The following is a 23,964-nucleotide window of genomic DNA, read 5'->3' on the forward strand; positions in this document are numbered from 1 at the left end:
CGACACACACAAACAAAAAGTAACTGTGAGGTGATGGATGTGTTCATCAACTGGGAAACTCTGATATGCCTGTAATTGCACTACTAATTCTTGATGCATTTACTTATATGAACAACTTTACTGAGATACAATTCACCTGCCACACACTGCACCTCACTAAAGTTTCAATAGTTTTTGATGCATTTACACATATGTGCAGTCGTCACCACAGTACATTTTTGAACATTTTATCCACCTCAAAAACAAAAACAAAACAACTCTCCCGCTTTTACCCCTAACTCCCAATCTATCCATCTTCCTCCTCCAATCCTCAGTTTTGGCAACCCTTAATTTACTTTCTGTCTCTGTAGATTTCTTGACTTGGAGCTTTCATTCCTTTTCATAATAGAAAGGAATTCTATGATATATGGTCTTTGTGATTGACTTCACTGACGTAGCATAATTTTTTAAAGATTTCCATGTTGTAGCACATACTTCATTCGTTTTCATGGATGGATAATATTCCATTGCATGCATAAACTATGTTTTGTTGATCTGTTCATGGACATATGGCTTGTTTCCATCTTTTGCCTATATGAATAACATTAGTACAAATTTCTGTTCGAATATGTGTTTACACACGTAGCTATGAGAAGAATTGATGAATCGTATGATAATTCTAGGTTTAGTTTTTGAAGAACTCCTAGACTGGTTTCCAGAGTGGCTCCACCATTTTATATTTGCACCACCCATGTACGAGGGTTCAAATTTCTCCGTATGTCCTTGACAACGCTTGTTCTTATCTCACTGATTTTAGCCATTTTGGTGGTTATGAAATCATGTCTCACTGGGGTTTTGATTTGCATTTCCTTTATGACTAATAATGTCCAGCACTTTTTCATGTGCTCTTGGTCATTTGCATATCTTTCTTGGAAAATTATAGATTTAAATATAAACATTTAAAATGTCCGTATTTAAAGATTATGTGTATTCAATCTTTTGCTATTTTAAAGTTGATTTATTTGATTTTTCAGTACTTTAGTTTTAGGAGACTTTTAGATCTATTCATTACATGTTTCCTATCAGATATACGAAGGTCAGACAATTAAGTTTGCGAACTCATCCTAGAAAAAGTGTTACATACCTCATTGCTGAATATTACTATGGTCACCTTTGAAGTACTCCCGTTGGGAAGCTATGCACCAATGCCAGTGCCTAGTCCACCCTTCAAAGCAATTTTGGAACTCTTTTTCTGAATGGCCATCAGAGCTGTGTCGTATTATCGTTGATGTCCTGAATGTCATCAAAATGTCTTCCTTTCAGTATTTCCTGCATCTTCGGGTGAAGAAAGAAGTCATTGGGGGCCAGATCAGGTGAGTAGGGAGGGTGTTCCAATACAGTTATTTGTTTACTGACTAAAAACTCCCTTACAGACAGTGCCATGTGAGCTAGCTCATTGTCGTGATGCAAGAGCCATGAACTGTTGGCAAAAAGTTCAGGTTGTTTTCGTCTAATTTTTTCATGTGGCATGTTCAGAACTTCCAAATAGTCAAGTTGGTTAACTGTTTGTCCAATTGGTACAAATTCATAATGAATAATCCCTCTAATATCAAAAAAGTTTAGCAACATCGTTGCAACAAGTTCGCAAACTTAATCGTCAGACCTTGTATGAATTGCAAAATTCTCCTCCATTCTGTGGATTGTGTTTTACTCCCTTATAGTTTTTATTAATAATGGCAATATGAGCCTGCCACAAAATTTACATTTTCAACCTTTTTAAGTGTATAGCTCAGTGTTAAGTACACTGACATTGTGAAAGCAATTTCCAAAACTTATTTCCTCTTCCCAAACTGAAACTCTATACCCATTAAAAAACCCCACCCATTGAAATGGAAATCTCATGGAAAAAACCTGCACAGAAACGTATAGTAGAATATTTGGTTAACTGTCTGGACACTATTGCTGAGCAATTGACACAGAGACATTGGCTTGGAGTTTTCTCTCCTTGTGGTGTCTTTGTCCAGCTTTGGTATCAGGGAGATGCTGGCCTCATAAAATAAGTTTGGAAGATTTCTTTCTACTTCCAGTTTTGGGGGTAGTTTAAGAACGATTGGTATTGGGATGATCCCTGAGTCCCCCGCCTGCTGAGGAGATGGATGAGGATGGGCTTCCTGTCAAGGAGTCAGGGATAGACCTGACCGAGGTGCCAGCTATTCAACAGAAAAGAATGGTGTCATTTCTAAACCAGTTTGTGTTGCTCACGGTACAGTTCCTCAGCTGTTTTTCTACAGTTTGTGAGGAAAAACTGGCAGACTTTTCTCTTTGTATCCAACAAATTGAAATAAGTCTCAATATTTTAGATGCAAAGTTATCATCTATCCCAGGCCTAGTTGATGTCACATTTGAATTATCTCCTGGAGGTGTCACTAATGTCACAAATGAATCACGTTCTGAAACCACTTCAGCTCAGTCACAGCAGAAAAATTTACAAGACTGGACCACAGGAAAGTGAAGTAGCAGCAGAAAATATCTTAACTGTAGCCAAGGATCCAAGATATGCCAGATATCTCAAAATGGCTCAAGCGGGTGTTCCAGTAATGGAAATAAGAAACAAAATGATATGGGAAGGACTAGACCTGGATCTTCTTGAGAGGCCAGATGCTCCAGTGCCTGATGGCGAAGATGAAAAAAACACAGAAGAAAGTTCAGACAGTAAATCTTTTAGTGACTAAAGTTGATTTTGTTAACGATGACATACTTGTATACATGTGTAGGTGTACATTTACATTCTATCAGAAAGAGAACTTGAACTTGAACTCTTAGTCATAAAAACATCAAATGGCCAAATGTATCCACTACTAAGCTTCTTTTATGTTAAAAATAAATAAATAAAGCATGTATTTTTAAAAAAGAAGAAAGATTGGTGTTAATTCTTTGAATTTATGATTGCTATTTCTTGTTGATCTGCTCAGGATTTCTAGTTTTTGATTCTTCTTGGCAGGTTGTATGTTTCTAAGAAGTTACCATTTCTTCTGGGTTGTCCAATTTGTTTGAATATAAACGTTCGTAATATTCCCTATTGGTCCTTTTTTTTTTTTTTTTGAGATATTTGTTGTAATGCATTCTCTTTCATTTCTGATTTTATGTACTTGAGTCTTCTGTTTTCCTTTCAGTTAGACAGGTAAGGGTTTGTTGATTTTGTTTTTTCAAAAAACCAACACAGTTTTTATATTTTTCTATTGTTTTTCTATACTCTGCTTTACTTGTGCTCTACTCTTTATTATTTCAAAAATTTTTGCTACCTTAAGTTTTTGTTTGACGTTTTGTAGTTCCTTGAGGTGTAACTTTAAGTTGTTATTTTGATATCTTTATTTCTTAATATAGATGTTTATAGTATAAACTTCCCTTTTACTACTCCTTATGTTGCTTCAACAAGTTTTTATATTTTGTGCTTTAATTTTTTTATTGTCTGAAGATATTTTTAAAATTCCCTTTGATTTCCTATTTGATCCCATGGTTATCCAAGAGTATTTCATTTAATTTCCACATATTTGTAAAATTTTCTCAGTAAGACTTGAGCTAAATAAGCCTTTAGTATGAGATTATATGTTATCTTGAATAGGCATTAGATTACTATTGATGTGTGCTTTAGCTACAGGTGTCAGAGGCTTTAATATCCTCTAGTGTTCTTGTACTTTTTTCCACTTGTTTGGGGAGAACACCTGGAAACATGTGTTTCTCACCTAGAGATGTGATATTTGTGTTTCTCATCTAGAACACGGTAGGAAGGTATTTGAGTGGAAAAATGTTCTTATGTCATGATGAAGCCTGTCGCATTTTCCGGGACAGAACCCGTGGACTGTCAACTTCAGAACAGGTTCTTAGCATTGATTCCTCCTCTTTCGTTAGAGGGAAGCCAGAAGAGTCTGGGAGATGTCTGACTGCTCTCTCCACAATCAGATAAGGTTTTGGCAAAATGGTTTTCTTTGAGGGATGGCCTAAGTTACAGACAACAGAGTGCTTTGAGTATATGTCAAAATGTTTCCTCTTGTTTGCTACATGGAGCATGAGGCAGTCTTTTCTAGTCTTCACAGCGAGAACCTACTTGGGCTCCTCTAGGAAAAATTCATGAATTTGGGGGGGTTACCCCAAGACTGGATCCCCCTAAAACTTTAAACGTTCAAGCTAGTCCACATGGTGTCTCCAGCTAATTTGTCATCAACAGTTTATGTGTTCCTAGAGGTTTCTGGCTACCCTCGTTTCTCCTCCAGGTCGGCGGTATTTCCCTATATGTATTTGTCTGTCTCTGGTTCTGTAGGCATTGCTTTGCCATGTGACCTCAAATATCTCATGATCTATGAAGAGTTGTAGTTTTTCAGGTTTTCAGTATTTTTCTTGTTGTGAAGATGAGAATAATCACTTAGAGCTGTTTACGTATTGGAACAGAAACCATCCGTTCACTTCTGTTGCTGTGTATTTTTCCTTGTGACCTAAACCATCTTCACTTATTGATTCTACTGCTAGGGACCATGTGGGTGGTTTCAAAGATTTTCTTTCCTGACCAATGCACCTAAAAACATTATCATACTGGGATTTCTGCATTCGATTCTTGCCCTCACCTTATAAAAATTCCCTACCCTGAACACCTGTTTGTCACCCAAAAGACATTTTGATGGATTACCTTCTGTTTTGTCAAAGCCCTTTTGTGGGCAGGATTAACATTCCCCCCCCCACAAAAAAAAGGGATCTGATATCAAGATTGATGTCACCACATTCATCAAATTAATAACAAATGTTTATTAATCAAAGGTGCTTTCTAAGAAGAATAGGGAGAGGGTAAGCTTGTCCAGGTGGCTCGTGCAAAGGCGAATGTGTTCACCCTTCCAGGCGTGTAGAGGTAAAAGTTTAGGTTTCAAGGTCTGACCCTCTTACCTGCTGACACACAAAAAGAGACATGTGTCAACCTTTGTAACTTTGTTACCTATTGTGGGCCAGGCAGGGTGAGCAGATATATGAAGCTGATTATGAGTTAAATACCAAAAATGAGGTCAGTATCTTTATTAAATTCATCCTTTAGATTTGTTGAGTGAATGATGCCACGTCTCATAAATGAATTTAAATTTGAACATTAAGTAAAAAGTTATGTGAGAAGCACAAGCAATGTATTATAATTAAGATGAAAAAGCCTCACAAAAGTATTTAAATTTAGTCATGCCACGGTATGGGAGAGATTCAGGGAAGTGTCAGTATGATTTTGTAACTCTGTTCAAATATTTTAGTAATGTTACTGTTTATTTTTATTTGTTGTCTCATTTGTTGTGTTATTGGTGGTACCTTGCCAGTGTAGCCTACCCACATGCAGCAAGCAGCTCCTTTAGGGGAACAGGACTCTCTCTGGCTGCTAATAAATAGTCCAAAGCCAAGTGGTCATCAGCTCCCATGGCTGCAGGGTTTTCCTTCAAGGAAAACATTTGAAGCATTCGCAGTGTGCTACATGTATGTGAGTGTTTTGGACATTTCCTGATTGCAATTAATGATGTTTGTTGAATGACATCACGTGCCCAGGTCAGCACTAGTGACTCCCAGGACAATGAGTGCATGAGCGCAATTGGTAGGAAAAACCACATTTGTTTTGGGTGGGCGGAGGGGTTATGACAGAAAATGCCTAAAATGAAATATTGACATACAGGGTATACACACTACAGGTGATGTTACAAGGAAGACCCAGGCGTGGGATGTAAGGGTCGTGGCTGGGTGCACTATTCCAATACACCAAAGACTGTAGAATGACCATTCCGACAGAAATGTCCAGTATAGAAAGGCCTCTAGTTATAAGAAGTCAGTAAACCTGATGATCAGAGCAAAGTAATGGACCCTAAAGACTGGAGATTGAATCTAACTAATGACTTGAACAGTTGGAAGAAGTATCCATGAAAACAAGTTTTGAATAATCCATGAAGACATCTTATGAAAGCTGTAGACTGGGTCAAAAGAAGTAGAACATCCATCAAATGCCCTTTTAAAGGGCCTAGTGCTTTGTATTTTCAAAACTGAGTTGGTAATAGCATTATTTTCTATATTGTCTTGGTGAGTCCCTGCATAACGTTTTCAGCAGGCTCATTATGACAGGATGAGTAAATTTCTCTATATAAGTAAGTATCTACCATGTTCAGAGTATAGCAAGTATCCAGCAGAGGGGATAAGGAGCCCTAAAATGTCTGTTTCCCATCTACTGTAGAAACATGTTTCTTGCTATGGAACACATGTCCATTGACTGTATTACTAGTGACCAGTTAGTTCACATCAGGTGCACTCGTCTGTCACTAAGTTATTCATGGCAGAGGAAGGAAATGTCCCTTAAATTTTGCCTAACCTTTACTGACTCTAAATGATTACAGATTGTGAGGGCTCACAGGGCCATGGCTAATATCATCAGATCTCAGGTGGAGTGTGTGGTCAGAAATTTGACTCAATTTATCTCCCTGAGCAATGAAATGAGCCTCTGCAGATTAAGGTTATTATGTGCAGAGTAAGGACTGTCCTTGATTTGTACTTGGGTATTGTGAGGCAAGTTATTTTTTAGCCAAAGGGGCAACTTTGGCAAGAGGTTGTTGCTATGGGTGGGACCACACAGCTAGATCATTGTCACTGGCCAAAGGATCTGTAAAAATGTGCACATGGGTTCTATTCTTGGCCAGGGAATTCTCTAATCCTGGCATGATTACATGCAGAATAACTAATCAATCTGATGCTTGGGTCCAGTCTTTGATCAGGGATGGCCTGCTTGACCTAGGGACAGAACGCAGCATCTGTGCCATGGACTCCATCAGGTGTGGGGATGGCACACGGTCTACAAAGTGTATGAACTCCCTGGTCATTCATGTGCTCCCAAGTGACCTGAAGAGGCCAAAGTGTCTAGAAAGGAGGTGACCTCTTCTAGAACAGATTGCATCAATGTGAGGGGAACACACTCCCTCCTGTAAGTTGAACATGCCAGAGGGCACAATTATGCTCTATCCTACAAGCACCCATACCTTTTCAATGAGGAGCCTCTTGTTCCAAACCTGAGGGGTCTTGCATTCATGATCCAAAACAAAATGGGAAGTTGGCTGTGGAGGGTCAGCATCTCAGGCCGTGGAAGGGCCTCCACTTCCAAAAAGATTTTATCAGTTGCCAGCAGCACTTCTCTGATTGTGTGTGTGAACACCAGCTTAGTAAAATAGTCTCTGGTACAAGAAAGCCTTGGGTAATTTAGTCCACCATGGGTGGTTTGAAGATACTGGGATGTGTAATAGGAGGCTGCCAAAGCGTCTATAAAAAAGGGGTGTAGGGAGGAGACGACAAGGGAGTGACTGTTACTTGCACAAGTTCTTGAGCGATTTGTTTCCCCATTCAAATTCAGTAAATTTTTTTTTTTTTAAAGATTTTATTGGGGAAGGGGAACAGGACTTTATTGGGGAACAGTATGTACTTCCAGGCCTTTTTTCCAAGTCAAGTTGTTGTCCTTTCAATCACGTTCAGCTTCAAGTTGTTGTCCTTTCAGTCTTAGTTGTGGAGGGTGCAGCTCAACTCCAGGTCCAGTTGCCGTTTTATAGTTGCAGGGGGCACAGCCCACCATCCCTTGCGGGACTCGAGGAGTTCAACCGGCAACCTTGTGGTTGAGAGCCCACTGGCCCATGTGGGAATCGAACCGGCAGCCTTTGGAGTTAGGAGCGTGGAGCTCTAACTGCCTGAGCCACCGGGCCGGCCCCAAACTCAGTAAATTTTTAAATACTATGTGAAAGTAAGCAAGAAGGTCTCATAAAAATATGCGATGGCTCTGGTTGCTGTGGCTGATGGAGTGTGCTTATGACAGAGATTCTGCCATCTGCTGCTGTCACCCTCTCAGCTCACAGCCCCCTGCTCAGAGAAATTTTCCACACTGGGGTACGCATGGAATTTTACAGAAGTTTCCAAGTAAGGAAGCACAATGTAAAGTCATTGTGGGTAACTCTGGGAGGTGGTCAGTGAAGCCTCTATAGTGAAGGAGTCTCTGAGGTCACTAACAGGTGTGCCTGTAGTATGGCAATTAAAGAGTCTATAACCTTCTATCGTAGGGGTGAATATTCAAGGTAGGGCGGTGTGCAAGTAACAGCATAAATGGAATCAAGTAAAATTTGTAAACCAGGACTATGTTGCCTCCCAAACACAAAAGAATCCAGACAATATTGTGGGTGCTGAGAGGTATTTCTAGCTATTTCTTCATGGTTTCAGGAAGGAAGTGGCCTTCAGTTTATTAAATAATTTTTTAAAAATGTATCCAAGATCTTAGGGCCTCATAATATATCTGAGGCATGCATTTCTGCAAGCTCCTTTTTCCAATATATGTATGTCCTGAATGTCAAACAAATGTCCACATGGAGAATGTCATAAATGTCACATCATACCTGTTCTCCTGGAGCAAGGTAAACGCAGCTCAGCCCCTGTCTGCAGAGACTGTGGGCGGTGGTAATGGTGCTGAGGTTCCCTGAGGGGAACCAGGTAAAGGTGTGTCCTGTCCCTTCAGAGGTGAAGCCAACTGCAGCTGAGAGGCTGCTGACATAGGCACTGAGCAGACCAGACTTATCTAAATCTATGAGAGCAGAATGTGTACCCATTGCTGAGTGGATGGACGCAGTAAGTTCCATAATGTTGGGGACTGGGTGTAGGAATATGTTTGGTGTGACCACAGCCTCAAGGTTGTAGTAATCCAGTGTGACGTGTCACTTATTCTTTCCAGGTTTAAAAACAGGCCACATTCAGATGTTCAAAGGAGAAGCAATGGGAATAATCACTTCTTCCTAAAAGGTTTCTTATAATAGTTTTCAATCCTTGAAGGCCCTGTTTAATTTACTGGGCTATATTAGTTATAATTTAAATAAGAGGTAGGGACCATGGAATCACATTTCATAAAGCCAATTAGGAAGTGGTAAAGACTTAATTTATATTCACGAATTATGGGTTCAGAGCTGTCCTGCTCAGTATGGGGTATTTTAGGACAATGGGTGCTATGACTGTGAGAAAAGGCAAAGATTTCTGATGGTTAAGGTGAAGTATAAAATTTGTCCTCTAAATTATATTCTGTAAGTCCCCTAAGATCATTGGGTACCTTGCTTAAATTTACTGAGATCCCAGGTATAACTGTAATTTAACCTAGCATCGAGTAATTACTCAAAAGTTTGTGAATTACTAAGTTTCGGAGTTGGCAACATTAATTCAAAACTTATATTTTAGAGCCTGAAAAGTCAAAGAGCACCCTTGTATATTTTTTGTTATATAAATACTTTTAGGATATTTTTTATTTCCCATTGGGTCAAATTGTGGAACTTTTTCAATACCTTTTTTCTCTTGTTCTTTCTCTTGTGTCCATCCCTGATTTGTATGTTAGGTCACTGGGTAAACTTTGGAGGAGTGGGTGTCCTTCCTACCCTGGTATTTATAATTTTCTTCCTATAGAGGGCCCCAAATCAGTGCCATCTGGGTTACAGGCCTCCCCCATGGAAATGGCTGCTGTGTAGGATTTAAGGACCCTGGGCTTAAGTCCTGTTTGAACTAACCCCTTCGCTGTGCCCCGGTGAAGCCATGGGTGTTGTCCCCAATAGCCCGGAGGGTCAGGATCTGGGCTGCAGTAGAGGCAGGGGCAGCAGCAGCAGGGGCACTGAAAGAACCCAGGGAGCCCTCTGGTATCAGGAGAGTGGACTCAGCCAACCAGCTCTGGCTGCCTTCCCTGTCTCTTCTCTTTCTCTCTGAAATATCTGCTCTTTAAGGAGTGGGCATCTGATGGGCTCACCTCATTCATGGGGTACAATCATCCTCCTTCTTCCGTAGGCCCATCCTACTGTGGGAAAGAACTCAGTCTAGTCACATCTTCATGCTAAAGACACAGAGAGGTTCCAGCCAAGACATCTACCCAGGACCACTTTAAGGAGGGCCCCCTTCCCATACTCCTGCTCCCAAAGGACAAGGAATGATTAAAACTGCCTTCTAGGAGTCCTTTGTATATAGATCCCAGGCTCGGTATGTCCACAATACAACACAGGGCAGTGCAGCTGTAATTGAAAAAAAAAAATAAATAAATAAAATAGAATGCATAACAGCAATCATGCAAAAGTCAGGAAGGTTAAAAATAAAATTGAAAGTGTTCTAAGATATTAGCATTTGGGGGAGGTGATAGAAGTATTTTTATTAGATTACATTAAGTAAAGGACTCATGATGTAATCATTAGTATAGTTTTGCAAAGATTTGTACATGATTGCAACTAACAAGTTTATAGAGGGAACAATGGAATAATGAAATATCAAAGTCATTAATACTAGCTAGGTCAAAGGGAAAGGAAAGAGCAAGATTGTTGAAATAATCTCAAATTTACTGCTAATTAGATGAAATGCAAATGTACAAAACATTAATTTATTTTTAATGGCTGAGTGATATATTCTATAGAATTGTTAATAAATATCTTGGACATTATTTTACTGACAAATGTTTAAACAGTCTAATTTTTTTCCTATTAAAACATAAATTGTGTGGACATTTTTGTGCATAGAAACTTCCATTCCCATTTTTATAGAATGTAGCCATAGTGGGAGAAAAAAACAACATTAAAATGTTGACAGAAACTGCAAATATCACCCCTACCCACAAATGTATTAATTTTTTTTAAAATCTGCAACAGTGTCAGACAGTGTCAATAGCTTCGTATTTTTGTGTTTCTGTATAAAGACTTAGGAATCTGTCAAATCCCATTGACATGAGACAGGATGTCTCCTCTGCTGATTGAATTATCCACTCCCTTCCACTATAAAAGGGGACTCAGAGGAGGAAGCCACTGCATTTTCCAGGAACCACAGACTGTGTGCATCTCAGGAGTGGGTCAACTGGATAACGAACGCTGCAGCCATGGGGGAACGTGCATCCACCTGGATTACAAACCAGCCTTTCCTGGTGAGTACAGAATCCATATTGACTGCAAAAGTGTCCTTTTTTATACTTTTTTCTTCTGTCTTACCTCTTTAAATTAGCAGACAATAGCTCTTAAAACAAGAAGGTATCTTATTAAATAATGTTCAGGATATTGTACTTTTGTTGTATATGAAGGTTTCTTGGGATAATAGGTCAGATGTTTTTTTTTTTTTCTTTTTTTTTTTAACCAACACTATCACTAAAAAGTGGAAATAGTATTTGGCTCTGCACTGTTTAAATTGTTCTCTGGAAAATTTTTTACCCACAATGTGCTTTTTTTAAATTCAGTTCTGTAATCAAATATATGTCATTAGTTAGTCCTTCCCTAATCTCTTCATCATCAATAATTGTAGTTGTTTTCTTTCTCTTTAGCCTTCCTAACCTCTCTTCCTCCACCCCTCCCACTTTCTCTGTCTCTGTGTTGGCCTTACTGTTTCTCACGTCACTTACTTATACCTAACACTACATTGGACACTCATTGGTCTATTAACTCTTACCTCTCACCCAGATTAAAGTAAACAGGGGCACTGGCTTTAAGTTACATTCGGAATCACAGGTTTTACATACAACTTGGCATATAATAGGGGTAGTAGTAATAATTATGGCAGCATAACAGGAATATAGTGAGATCTTGGTTTCTCTTTAAAAAAAATACCTTCTGAAGACATGATGGATTTAAAAGGAAAGGCGCACTGATTAGATTTACATTTTCAATAGATCATTACGACTAGTTTTATAACGGATTACAGAGGGAAAGGATTTGAAGTCTTAGGCAGTGATAACACTCAAGAGATTATGTCATTGTATGATTGTGGTTGAGTGAATTTGTTTGAAGTGTTTAAAAGCAGTTTTTGGAATTCAAATAGTTTCTTTCAATAAAGAAACCTGAGCACTATCTGAGGGCAGAGCAATAAGAGAATGTGGCAATATTAAACATTAAAATCCACATTAGACATGGAGTATCCAATTTAGTGAGAAAAACAATGTGAAAGAAATAGATAATAATGCACATACAAATAAAAATGGAAAAATAAACACAAAGAAAACGTAATATTAATTTTGACTGCTGGATTGGGAAATGTCACTCTGTGGAAATGGTATTTTGTAGGAAATCTGAAATATACCCAAGAATTAAAAAATTTCAGGATCTTTACATGGATTCGGGAGGGTGGGTAGATGGATCATTGATATGAGTGTGGGGTGATAGGGTGTTAGCACTAACAATTGACTTCAGGAGACATTGAGATAGTGATGAATTATTTGGGAAACTGGTTGGTTCAACATGGCACCTGGTCACTGTGAGTTGAGTCACGAATATGATCACTGATGTGTTGAGTGGACAGACGGATGGATATTTAGGTCTCAGGGTTGAAGTCACATTGCGCTGATCCTAGTTCATTAAAATGGTATTTGAAGCCAGGGAAATGGATGGAGTTGCCTGGAAAGGGTGTAGATGTAGAACAAATGTGAGAGCAGGATTGACTTCTAAGAAGCATCAATTGTTGTGTTAAATCAAACAGAGGAGACAAGATTAATAGGGAGGAGAGGAGGAGAGAAGGAAGAGAGGGGAGTTAAAATGGTTATTTACAGTGGAGGTATGTGTGTAAAAAAGAAGCTGTGATGGGAATATGGAATTATTTATTTATGAACCAGAGAATATCTGAATAAAGATGGGACTTGGGTGTGCAAGTGGAAGTGGCTATCTAGGGGTGAAAGGTACCTGACTTCACTGGAGATGAGGCACTAAAGGACTGGAAACTAGTGTGTCCTGCAGCATAGTAAAAAAGAGGTGAAGCAACACCTGAAGACTTGGGATACAATGAAACCTGTGATCCCCGTGCCCAAAGGAGGGTGGGTTAGGAGAACCAGCATGTGGGAGTTGAGATTGACAAGGATGGGAAGAGGGAAGCATCCTCAGAGGAGGATGGTGGAGGGAAACGGTCTGGAACTGACACTGGGTAGTGACCTTGAGCTTTCTGTCCTTGATTCATGTGCTTGGTGTCCCAGGATCGGGCTCTCAATGTGTGGTGCCTGTGCTAACAGCATCATCTGGGAACACTTAGAAATGCAAATTCTTGGCCCCACCCCCGGCCTACTTGGGTTGAGGTTCAGAGAACTGAGTTTTAACAACCCTCCAGATGACTGATGCGCGGTGCCCTCTGAGACACATTTCTCCGGGGACAGAGGAGGGTGGAAGATCCAAATGAACTGAAAGGCTTCATCTCCCATTATGCCAAGTTCACATTTCCTTTTGTTTTCAAAGGAGAAGCTCAAAAGAAATATGATGCCGCAGACTTTAGAGAAGGAAAGACAAGTTTATTTATCAAAGACCAAGCGGAGACGTGGTGAAAAGTCTGCACTTCCTATGAGGCTGACCAGCTGTATTTTCCACAGGCCGGTCACAAGGATAACTTCCCATCCTGGCCAGGAGGTCTGGCGCAGGCGCCAGGAGGAGACCCTGGAGAAGCCCCAGCAAGTCTGTGCATACAGGAGACTGCAGGGACTCCAGGCCCCCAGCAGGGAAGGACTTATGAGTCCTTTGCATATCACAAACACCGAAAAAATAATTGCGCCGGGCAGTGCCGGTGCTGGGTCTCTGCACACCAGCCCTGAGCCCAACGCTGCACAGTCATTAGACTGGGCAGAGATGATCCCAGGAGCGGGTCTCTGTCTCCCACAGCTTCTCCGCAGACAACCGGTAACACCTGGAGACATCCGGAGACAGACCCGGAAAGTGAAAAAAGCAAGAGAGAGGCTGGCCATGGCCTTGAGGGCAGACAGGCTGGCAAAGGAAGCAGAGAGCCAGAATGATGTGAAAACTGGATGAAAAATAGCAGAAGATCGTGCTGAAGAAGCTGAGTGGTGTGGCCCTCGGGAAGTGGTTCACCATGAGAGCGCGCTTGGTTTTACCTGCCTCCTTTAACGTCAGTTTCTTGCTCTGGACTGTGATGCTGTGTTATAGTAAAATTGTACTTTATTAAACTCTTTTGAGAGACAAAAATATGAAGAGTAGATGGTTTTGTGGGTGAGAGATTGGGTTTCATGTGACAAGAAAGGAGATCTTGTCTTTACACCTTTCTCTTTACCGTGACTTTCATTCACTGTTATAGTAAATTCTACAGAGGTAACTCAGCCTGAGGAATGGTTTAGTGTGCTTAGCCATAATAGTTTCTTATAATATTTACACCCAAGGAAAAGATGACACTCTAGGTAATTATTTTTTTAATGGTAAATTAATTTGATTCCATAAATTCCAATTTTATTGAGTTTGCTTTTACATTTCATTCTAACATAAATTTTATTATTATTTTTTTGGGCCAAATGCTAACTCAAACGAGACATTTTCTTACAATTTAATTAGCACTTATGCCACCTGTTACATCCTTATCTGTTACCTAAAAATTACCTGGGTGAGTCTTTAATGGAGTTAACCTTAGAATCCTAACAAGGAAATGTTGTTTAGGAACATTCTACACGGAGAGAAACTTGGCAGCAGGCTTATGGCTCATAGTCCCGAGTGGAGGGAACTTGCCCACCTGCTTACAGCGTTGGCACATCGTAATTATTCAGTCAACATGTGATGAACAATATTTGGTGGAAAAAAGTGTCAAGTCACAGACATGAGTAGGGGATTCTTTCACTAGGTCAAGATGGAAAAGGAGTGGTGTGAGTTTGGAATGATGGGGCATTTTCTGGACTTCTTTGAATTTTTGATAGAGCAGTTCTAGCAGAGGTGGAAGGAAGGCTGATTTCAGAGGGTCAAACTGAGAAACACAAGTGTAGAGTGCTCTGAGGTGTACAGCTGTGACGTGTACCTCCTGATAAAGGTCTCTGGACTTAACATGATGGCTCCCTCCCAGAGCCCACAACTTTGATGTGGGGCTGACTCCACCCCAGGACTAGGGGGTTCTAACTCTTGAATGTGAGCTAATCTGCATAACCCCACATCTCAGTCCTGGGACAGGAAGTGTCACATGGCCCTCTCTGGTCCTACAGGATCCAGGCACAGGTCCCTTTATGGAACAGGAGGTAGAGCTGGGTATACACAGGGCTCTTACCTGTGAGATCTGGGGCTTTATCTGGGGAATAGGGCTGTGTGAAGTCACAGTGTAGGAGCAGCTGACAGGGTTTGACCCACCTGGGAGGAGAGCATAGTGGGTGGGTGTGGAGATGGTCCCGACAAGACCTGCCCCCTCATTTGAATACTGCATGTGTCTGTGCCTGGACACATCTAGTGCTCAAGTCCTGCTAACATGAGCGGACTTCTTCTCAGTAATCTTTTCTTCCCTCTTCCTGTAATCTGTTACATTATTTTATCTTATGTTAATTTTAATTGGGTTTTCTATCTCATGTATTTAAATAATTTCTGACTGATTCCCAGATGTAGAGCATGATTTCAATGAGTTACATTAAAAATTGTAAGTGTTCGCCCTGCAACTAAGATTGAACACGGCACCTTGAGTTGAGCTGCTGCTGAGCTCCTGGATGGCTCAGTTGGTTGGAATGCATCCTCTCAACCACAAGGTTGCCGGTTCGACTCCCGCAAGGGATGGTGGGCTGTGCCCCCTGCAACTAGAAAACAGCAACTGGACCTGGAGCTGAGCTGCGCCCTCCACAACTAAGACTGAAAGGACAACAACTTGACTTGGAAAAAAGGCCTGGAAATACACACTGTTCCCCAATAAAGTCCTGTTCCCCTTCCCCAATAAAATCTTTAAAAAAAAAAATAAAAATCTTTGAGTTCTTACAAAATAAATTCTGATGTCCTGGCTCCTCCCACAGCCATTGTGATGCACTTGGTGAGAATGTGCCCAGGCCTCACAGTTGTTAAAAGCTCCCCTGGTGTGTTTCCTGCAAACAAAGATCCAGAATCACAGCCTCCAGCCTCCAAAACAGCTAGAGGACACCCTCGGCTGTCCTTCAGATTCTGGGGAGTTGTGAAATTCCTGTACACCAGGATGCCCCCATGTCAGTAGGTAAGAATTTCTGCGTCTGGACACAGCCATTAGTAGTTTTTAAAATTCTCCAGGTGATTCCAGTGTACATCCAGGTTGAGAACAATTCAAGTAGAATTGCCTGACTTTAATCACAATTGAAATCTGGTGATGCCAGATGCTAACTCTGGATTCCCCCTCTTCCTCTGGGGCATTGGTCTGCAACAGTCACGAACTTTGTTTTACCTCCGGGTAAAGCAGTGTACACCCAGGCATTGGGGCTGTTTTTGGAGGGAAGAGGAATTCTGGAGAACAGGTTCAGAGATCAGAAAGTAAGTACCATGAATGCAGAGCACAGTAGTCGTTCTCCTGTCGCAGGAGGCTCACTGGGATGTCCAAGAGAGGACTCAACCTGGAGCAGCGGTGACTGGGTTCTTGTCTCCAAGCACAAAATAATTCAGAAGTGAGGTAGATGCAGGAAAGCGAAAATGATTTATTTAAAATTAAAGTAGACACTTGAGAGGAACGTGCAGGCAAACTCAGAGAACTGAGTTGTGCCAGAGGAAATCATGATCAGGAGTTTTTATCCCTTCCTGGGCAGGAAACCGGTGATGTCCCACTGATGTCGTTCGTTCATATCCTCCCCCTGGGCGGTACCCTCCTTTTTCAACTTTTTATTCCTTATTTGGTTCCTCTGGAACTGTCATGGTGTCAGATGCATGATGGGAGTCCCAGTAACCACAATGCAAATGAGATTATAATTGCATTATAATTTGCTAAAGGTCAGGTCCTGGTCCTAGGCATCAGCCTACCTAGAAGAAACTGGTTCTTGTTTTTCTCCAGCTGTAGGTACTGGATACAGTCACTTGTTACTTGTGTAACCAGCGAGGCACCTCACTTGTACCCTGAAGGGGGTTGTCAATTTACTAGGCTATCTATCCTGCCTCCCACATAAAAGGGAGGCAGAGGGAGCTCTGAGAAAACCCCCTGGGTATGTAGGCTTCTGGGGCCCTCCACTTCTAGTAAGGTTGCTGCTGGTCACTCACTGCCCCCTGGATTCTCAAAGCTGTGATGCAGAGTTCTTTAGATTATCAGAACCAGCACAGATATTATCTAAGGAATCCCATTCCCCTGCTTTACTCCACGTGTCTCAGGTAAAGTTGGGGGAGTCTCTGGGCAGCCTCATCTTGTGCGCCCCCTTTAGCTGCCTGAGACCAGAGAGGAAGTCTCTCCTCACCTCTTTGCTTGCTGGTTGAAAACACAGCCTTTGCACTCCCTTAATTCTTGGGATTGCCTGGTGAGGCTGTGTAGTTAAACCGACAAATGCTAACCAGACTTGTGAGCATCAGGAAAAGGAGTTTCATTTTTGCCTTAGGTGTTAAGCAGTAATCAGTACATCTGAAGTTGGGAAGGGGATAATTATATTTGTGTTGTCATGCAGCAGCCTAAGCGTCTGTCCCCTCTTGCCTATCCCTAAAGAAAGAAGAGTCTGTGAGACTGATCCTCTCAGGGACTTTGCTTCACCTTTGAGCTTACACCTTATGTCTCCCTGTTTGGCCCCAAAAGATGTCTGGATTGTCAATGACGGGTAAGACTCCCAACAGGGGGAATGACTTAAACCAGGCACAGTCACGTGGGGACCCCCTGGAGAACTCACGGGGTCGATAGAGGTGGGCACAGCCCTCCACCTTCCCCCGTCTAAGGAGAGCTTCTGCCTTTGTGGATATATTCCTTCCCACAACCGCTTGGGAAGCGATTCAATGATGTGATAACATCAGTTCTCCTTTTATTCTTATCAATAAGTTTCAGCATAAAGGTTTTGTCCCTGTGGAGGCACATACCACAATTATTAAGACATCATGGGACTTTCAGTTCTGGCTGCTTGCAGGCAAGGGTGATTGGTTTGAATCAGTTTTCTGGTACGATGTATGAGACTCACAGACCGTGGAGAAAGCAATGCTACTTCCTTGTGTGTACATCAATAAAAGCCACAAGGTGGCCTGATTCGGGGCTCTCAGTCCTTTGTGGCTGTGAGACCCTTGGCTCCTAGTGCATAATTTTCTTGATTTCTGTTTCTTTCTTAACCCTTCACTGCACCTTCTCATTCCCTCACTGCCCGTGTTGCGCTGGACGCGACATATTTGTAGTGTTTCATTGATATCTTTAAGGAAGAATGTTTGCATTGTGCAGAATGATTATATGGGCCTGAAGTAGACAAACCCATTAGGTAAGTATTAGTATCGTGTTTCCCCGAAAATAAGATCTGGCCGGACCATCAGCTCTAATGCATCTTTTGGAACAAAAGTTAATATAAGACCCGGTCTCATATTCTATTATGTTAGACAAGACCTGGTCTTATATTATAGTAAAATAAGACCGGGTCTTATATTAATTTTTGCTCCAAAAGACACATTAGAGCTGATTGTCTGGCTAGGTCGTATTTTCAGGGAAACACAGTAGAGTGTGTGGGAGAGGTGATTGATGTATTAGAGGAAATGGCATAATCATTCTGAATTGCTCTGTGATCCACAGACTAGGGTTGCTCATACCATGGAACTCAGGGGGGTTTGCAAAGATCAAATGACAGTTTCTATTAAAATATTTGTTAATAAGTCTTTATATGTATTGTTTTAAAAATTCACATAATTACTTTTAAAATGAAATGTTTATACAATATTTAAAAAGTCACTCAGAATGGCACCCTAAGGAGTAAAAATGTTGAAAATCAGCTTTAAAAATGCTATAAGCTATTGGCAGAAGTGAATCACTTGAAATATATATATATTTTAAAAACAGTGCACACATTTTTTTAAGTATATTTGGCCATGTAATTTCATGTAAATACACATTCGATGAAGTATTCCAGAAAGACAAGTATGTATAATCAAATGTAACATTTGTGTTTCAATCCTCCTATCATATATTCCTTTCCAAACTTTAATATATATTTTGGTGTGTAGCCACCTAAAACTTTTCTATTATTCCTAATTTTAACGTATGTAATTGCAAATTTTTAACAAATACGTGATTATTATCACAGACATGATTCTGCTCTTCCTTTATGCTTAACAATATTGTTTGCTGATGGATGCATGCTGGATCATGGTATATATTTCTACCTCAGGCTTTTTTTCTAAATTACTATTGAAATATAACTTACATAGAGAAAAGTACAAGTCAGACACATCACCATGAACTTTCACAAACTAAACACACTCATGTGCCAGCACTGAAATCAATGAACAGAATGTCAGCTTCCTCCCGGAGGTGCTTTCTGCTGCCATCCTGCTCTGGCTGCCAAAATGGCCTCCTCTGCTGTAACAGGACCACAGAGAAGTTTTGCCAGTTGTGGGAAAGATGTTAGGAAAATTTGCCTTCATTGGATAATGTTAGCTTTTGTCTGTTAACTTTTTTGTTCCCTTGTCCCTCACATGAGAGACTGCATGTGAGGTGATGGTTAGCTTAGGGTTAAGAAAATTCTCCCTTGTCTCATTTCCAGCGGGGGAGATATGAGGTGATGAAGAGTCTTTTTGTCTGTTTCACCCACATCAACAGATGAGATGAAGTAACTAAGTTATATAAGAATGACGTGACAGGCACGTTGCCAGGCTTTAGAAGGCCTTGGGCCAATGGTCCCAGGCGAGAACAGTAAGTATTGTTTGTCCGAATGGAACTGGCCCTTCAGCTGGATAAGCAATATTTTTATCATAGTAACTGTCGAACCCTCCGGAACTGGAACAAGGAGCTTAGTTCTAAGGTACATCTGAAAAAATATATAAGACAGACCTCAGTTGGCAGTGTAATTTTCATCATTTTGTCATTGGTCATTCTTCATCATTCTAATATTTTGAAAACTTGTGTACAACATGGAGCTTACAACATCAGGAGATGCCCTGACTTCCAGCCGTGGACCTGGCAAGGTTTTGATTCCTGACCTTTTCACTGTTGTTTCCCCACAGTTTGGTGAACTTTTGGCATCTACTGTAATAGTTACTATCCTATAAAATTTATTACTGCTTTTAGATACTCCTTATTGATGTTATTTGTGTATTTAGCCAAGTGATTTTTGATCAATAGTAAACATATGTTGGGATCTCTTAAACTTGTATGTATGTATACTCCTTTTGACATGACATTGCTATCAATGTATATAGTTTACTCTTAACCACCTTTATTTTCTGTCATTCACACATTCCTTTAAGTGCCTTTGTCTTTTTCTACTGTGTATTGCTGAAAAAAATTGATTGGCTATAGCTAAATGAATTAATTAGTCCCTCTCTAGCATGTGCTCCTTTTTCTTTTCCCCACTCGTTATTACACCAGTTTTAGTGTTTTACATGCATGGAAGGGAACCACATAGTGTTGGGAGTGGATTCACTGTGTTGGGAGTGCATTACTATTAGCTTCGTAGGGTGACTCCTTAAGTTTGTGTCAGTTGTTATTTGTGAATTCTGATTGTTGTTCCACTGGGTGCAGAGAGCATAGGATTTGTCCACTCTCCACTGAAGACCATTTGATTAGTTTCCAGCATGGAGCTATGCAGTATGATCAAAACATAGGGTGAATGTTTAAAAAAAAAAAAAATTATTACAGTAAAAGACATATTGCCATTAATTCTCCTCAAAACACTCCCCCACGCTTTAAATATACTTATCCCATCATTCTTGCCTCTTTCTGAAGCAGTTCTGGAAGTCCTCTTTCATGAGTCTCTTTAGTTGTGCTCTTGTGGCTGCCTCGATGCCCTGAATCAATTCAAAACATTTACCTTTCATGGTCATTTTGACTTGGGGATCTGGCACAGTGCCAGATCCACTGAATAAGGTGGATGAGGACACACCATAATGTTTTTATTTGACAGAAATTGCTGTACTGGAAGCAATGTGTGACACAGAGCCGTTCCATTGTGATCACAAAATACGGTGAATGCTGCTGCCGAGTGACATCCAACAGAAAGGTAGGGATCTTTAATAGGGGGAGCATCATGTTGAATAGTTTGTGACAAGTTTCAACTTGTTTGGTGCAGTCAGTTAGGTGTGAGCTATGGTTGAGAGAAGGTGTGTTTTAAAGTGTGCCATAAATCATCCTCCATCATGACAAAGCTCTGTGTCACACATCACTTCTGGTATATGGTAATTTCTGTCAAATAAAAACATTAAGGTGTGTCCCCATCTCCTTATTCATCAGATCTGGCACCATTCAACTTCTAGCTCTTCCCCAAAGTCATGTGTATATAATAGTTTCTTATTGTGATTTTTATTAGCATTTTTCTAAAGTTAAAGAGGTTAAAAATATTTTTTTTCATTTTTTATTTCCATTTGTTTATCTTCTTCTGTTTAGTGCCTATTCAAGTTGTTTTTGTTGTTGTTTTGTTTTTTACACATTTTTCTATTGGGTTTTGAATATATATATTTTTTATTACAAGTTATATTTTCTGGCTTGCTGTACTTTATCAGCTGTATAGTGCAAATCTCCTATCCCACTCTATGGTTTTCCTATGCTTCTCTCTTACTGATGAATTTTGATGAACTTAGATCCTAGTATATCTTAATATGCGCCAAGGTATAATGTTCTCTCTTCTAATTTAAGTTTTATTGTATCATAAGAAAAAATTTCTCACCAATTGTGAAGATGCTCTTCTATATTTTTAAATCAAAGCTATTGTTTTATATTTAGATCTGAAATTTGAAGCATAAGAAGTTAAGACAAGATTGAATCCAGCAAAAGGCTAAGTTACTAAGCTGAAAGACAGTTTACAGCAAATATCCCAACAAAAGCACAGGGTGAACCATATAGGAAAACTCAGGACAGAATTAAAAGACAAGTGGGATGTGATCAAAAGGGAAGCAGAGAGAACTTGGGGAGGAAATGAAATCAAAAGTGAAAATACACAAGTATGTTTCAATTTGATGAAAGACATCAATTCACAGATTCAATTAACCCAACATCCCCTAAGCAAAGTCAATACAGAAAAAAGAATAGCCAGCTACATACCACTATCTCAAAGCCAAAGATAATGAGAAAGATTCTAGAGAACACTGAGGCCAAATAAGCAAGAAAATGGTTGACCACTGACATCTCAATATAAGTAAAATGAGATAGACATTAATGGAGACAATTTTTAAGTGTTAAAGAAATCTCCTGTCAAAGTAGATTTCCATACTGAGCAGCAATATTGCCCCCAAATAAAGATGCTTAAGAAAGAAACTGAAATGTTTTGAAACATTGTTAGCAGTCCTGAGTTAGAGAAAATACTAGAGTGAGTTCTTCAGTCCAAAGTAAAATAATCCCAGATTGAAAAATGGAAATTCCTGCTGTGAGCTGCCAACCGAAGACTGGCAACTGACTGCCTCACCTGGGGGGAGTACAAGGCTCATAATACCAGCATGGGCCAGGGAGCTGTCCTACACTAGACTGAGAAACTACGGCTTGAACCGGAATGTGGGGGTGGGGGGAGGTGGAAGAAAGGGGGGAAAAAAGAAAACTGGAAATTCAGAAAAGAATGAAGAGCAGTGGAAAAGCTAATGTATTGATAAATATTAAAGAATATTATTTTATGAAATTACACTAGAAATGTTTCATGGAGATTAAAATGCATGACAACAGTAATACAAAAGTCAGGAAAGGTGAAAACAATTAAAAATGTTCTAATATATTAGCTTTTGGGGGGAGGCGATAAAAGTAATTATTTGTATTAAGCTATATTAAGCAAAAGATGCATGATTCAATCATTAATGCAACTACACAGAAATTTATGTATAACTAGCAAGTTTATAGTAGGAGCAAGGGAATCATGAAATATTCAAAGAAAGTCAAGTAAAAAGATTATAGGACCATTAACAAGTTAGGTCAAAAGTGAAGGTGGCTGTAGTGATATTCAGCAATGAGGTATGTAGCACCTTTTCTAGGATGAGTTTGTGAACTTAATTGTCAGACCTTCGTGTGTGTGTGTGTGTGTGTGTGTGTGTGTGTGTGTGTGTGTGTATCAAATCATCACGTAGTAATCTTTAAATATCACAATTTTTTTAAATCAGTTATACCTCCATAAAGCTGAGGGAGGGAGTTTCCAGGTACATCCCATATTTACATAACAATTTATTGTTTTTCTCATATCAGTGAAAAATAGGAATCAATTGCCCTAGTGATACGGTAGCCATTTACCTTTCTAAGTTCTCTAGGGTGCTATCCTAAAAGTAAAAATGTCTTTCAAAATGAGAGGCAATGACAGAAAGAAAAAAAAAAGATAAATTAAAAAAAAGAAAAAAGAAGAAAAAGTGAGAGGCAACAAATATTTATTGAGATCAATAAGAATAGCTGTTCAGGAATCATTAATTCAAGCAGAATCCCAAATAATATTCTGATTAGAAGACAAACGCAATGGGTATTTATGAGAAAGGGAAGGGGAACAATTAGATCAATAGAAGGAAGGCATTTCTACTGGTGCAGATAAGCTCACATACCTCGTGATGCTAATTCTAAACAATGTTTTTAATTTTTAGTCTGGTAGTCATCAGACCTGTAGTCATAATAAATGCTTTCTTGTTATGTTTACAAAGAGTTCTTTGAGACATAATGTTGCCCTAGGCTCAGTCCAAAGATTATTTTGCCGTTTTTCACCTTGTAAGGTTTAAGGTATGACTCGCAAGGTGGTTCCTCTGGCACGGCAGCTTCGGCTCTATTTTAAAGTGGCTCTATTTATATTATTTTGACAAGGGACACAGGCAAAAACGGATGTAAAATAAATTTTCTTCTGCTGTAAAACGTACACTTGAGAACTTAATGGACACGTGTCTTAGCTTGTGATTGGTCTGAGAAGCGTCCCTGAGCCCAGCTAGGGCAGTAGGGTTCCAACGTCCCACCAAAGCCAAGTGCTCTGGATTCTTTGTTTTAAAGACCAAGTGAGTAGGGGTGTGGAAGGGATGGGTGGAAAGTTCCGTGCTGGCAAGGATGAAAGAGCAAAATGCAGCAGACTCTGTATTACTGATGGTGAGGTCACATATTAAGTGTCTTGAGTTTCTAAACTAGTATCAGAATTCTATGAGTGGCCTCGCAGCCTCACACCAAGCACTTGACTCT

General features: G+C 40.0%; 1 protein-coding gene and 1 pseudogene across 1 annotated transcript; both read left to right on the top strand.

The window, feature by feature from the left end:
• The first annotated feature begins 2,131 nt into the window (after positions 1-2,131).
• On the top strand, positions 2,132-2,711 carry LOC109454338 (WASH complex subunit 3 pseudogene; annotated as a pseudogene).
• An 8,183-nt stretch (positions 2,712-10,894) lies between these two features.
• LOC109454323 (methyl-CpG-binding domain protein 3-like 5) lies at positions 10,895-13,784 on the top strand. The gene is made up of 2 exons (XM_019744821.3): positions 10,895-10,939; positions 13,221-13,784. The coding sequence occupies exons 1-2, from the start codon at positions 10,895-10,897 to the stop codon at positions 13,782-13,784; spliced, it is 609 nt and encodes a 202-aa protein (XP_019600380.3).
• The last annotated feature ends 10,180 nt before the right edge of the window (positions 13,785-23,964 follow it).

The sequence above is a fragment of the Rhinolophus sinicus genome, chromosome 15 (assembly GCF_057876585.1).
Source record: "Rhinolophus sinicus isolate RSI-liver-muscle chromosome 15, RSI-T2T, whole genome shotgun sequence".
Classification (NCBI taxonomy): Eukaryota; Metazoa; Chordata; class Mammalia; order Chiroptera; family Rhinolophidae; genus Rhinolophus; species Rhinolophus sinicus.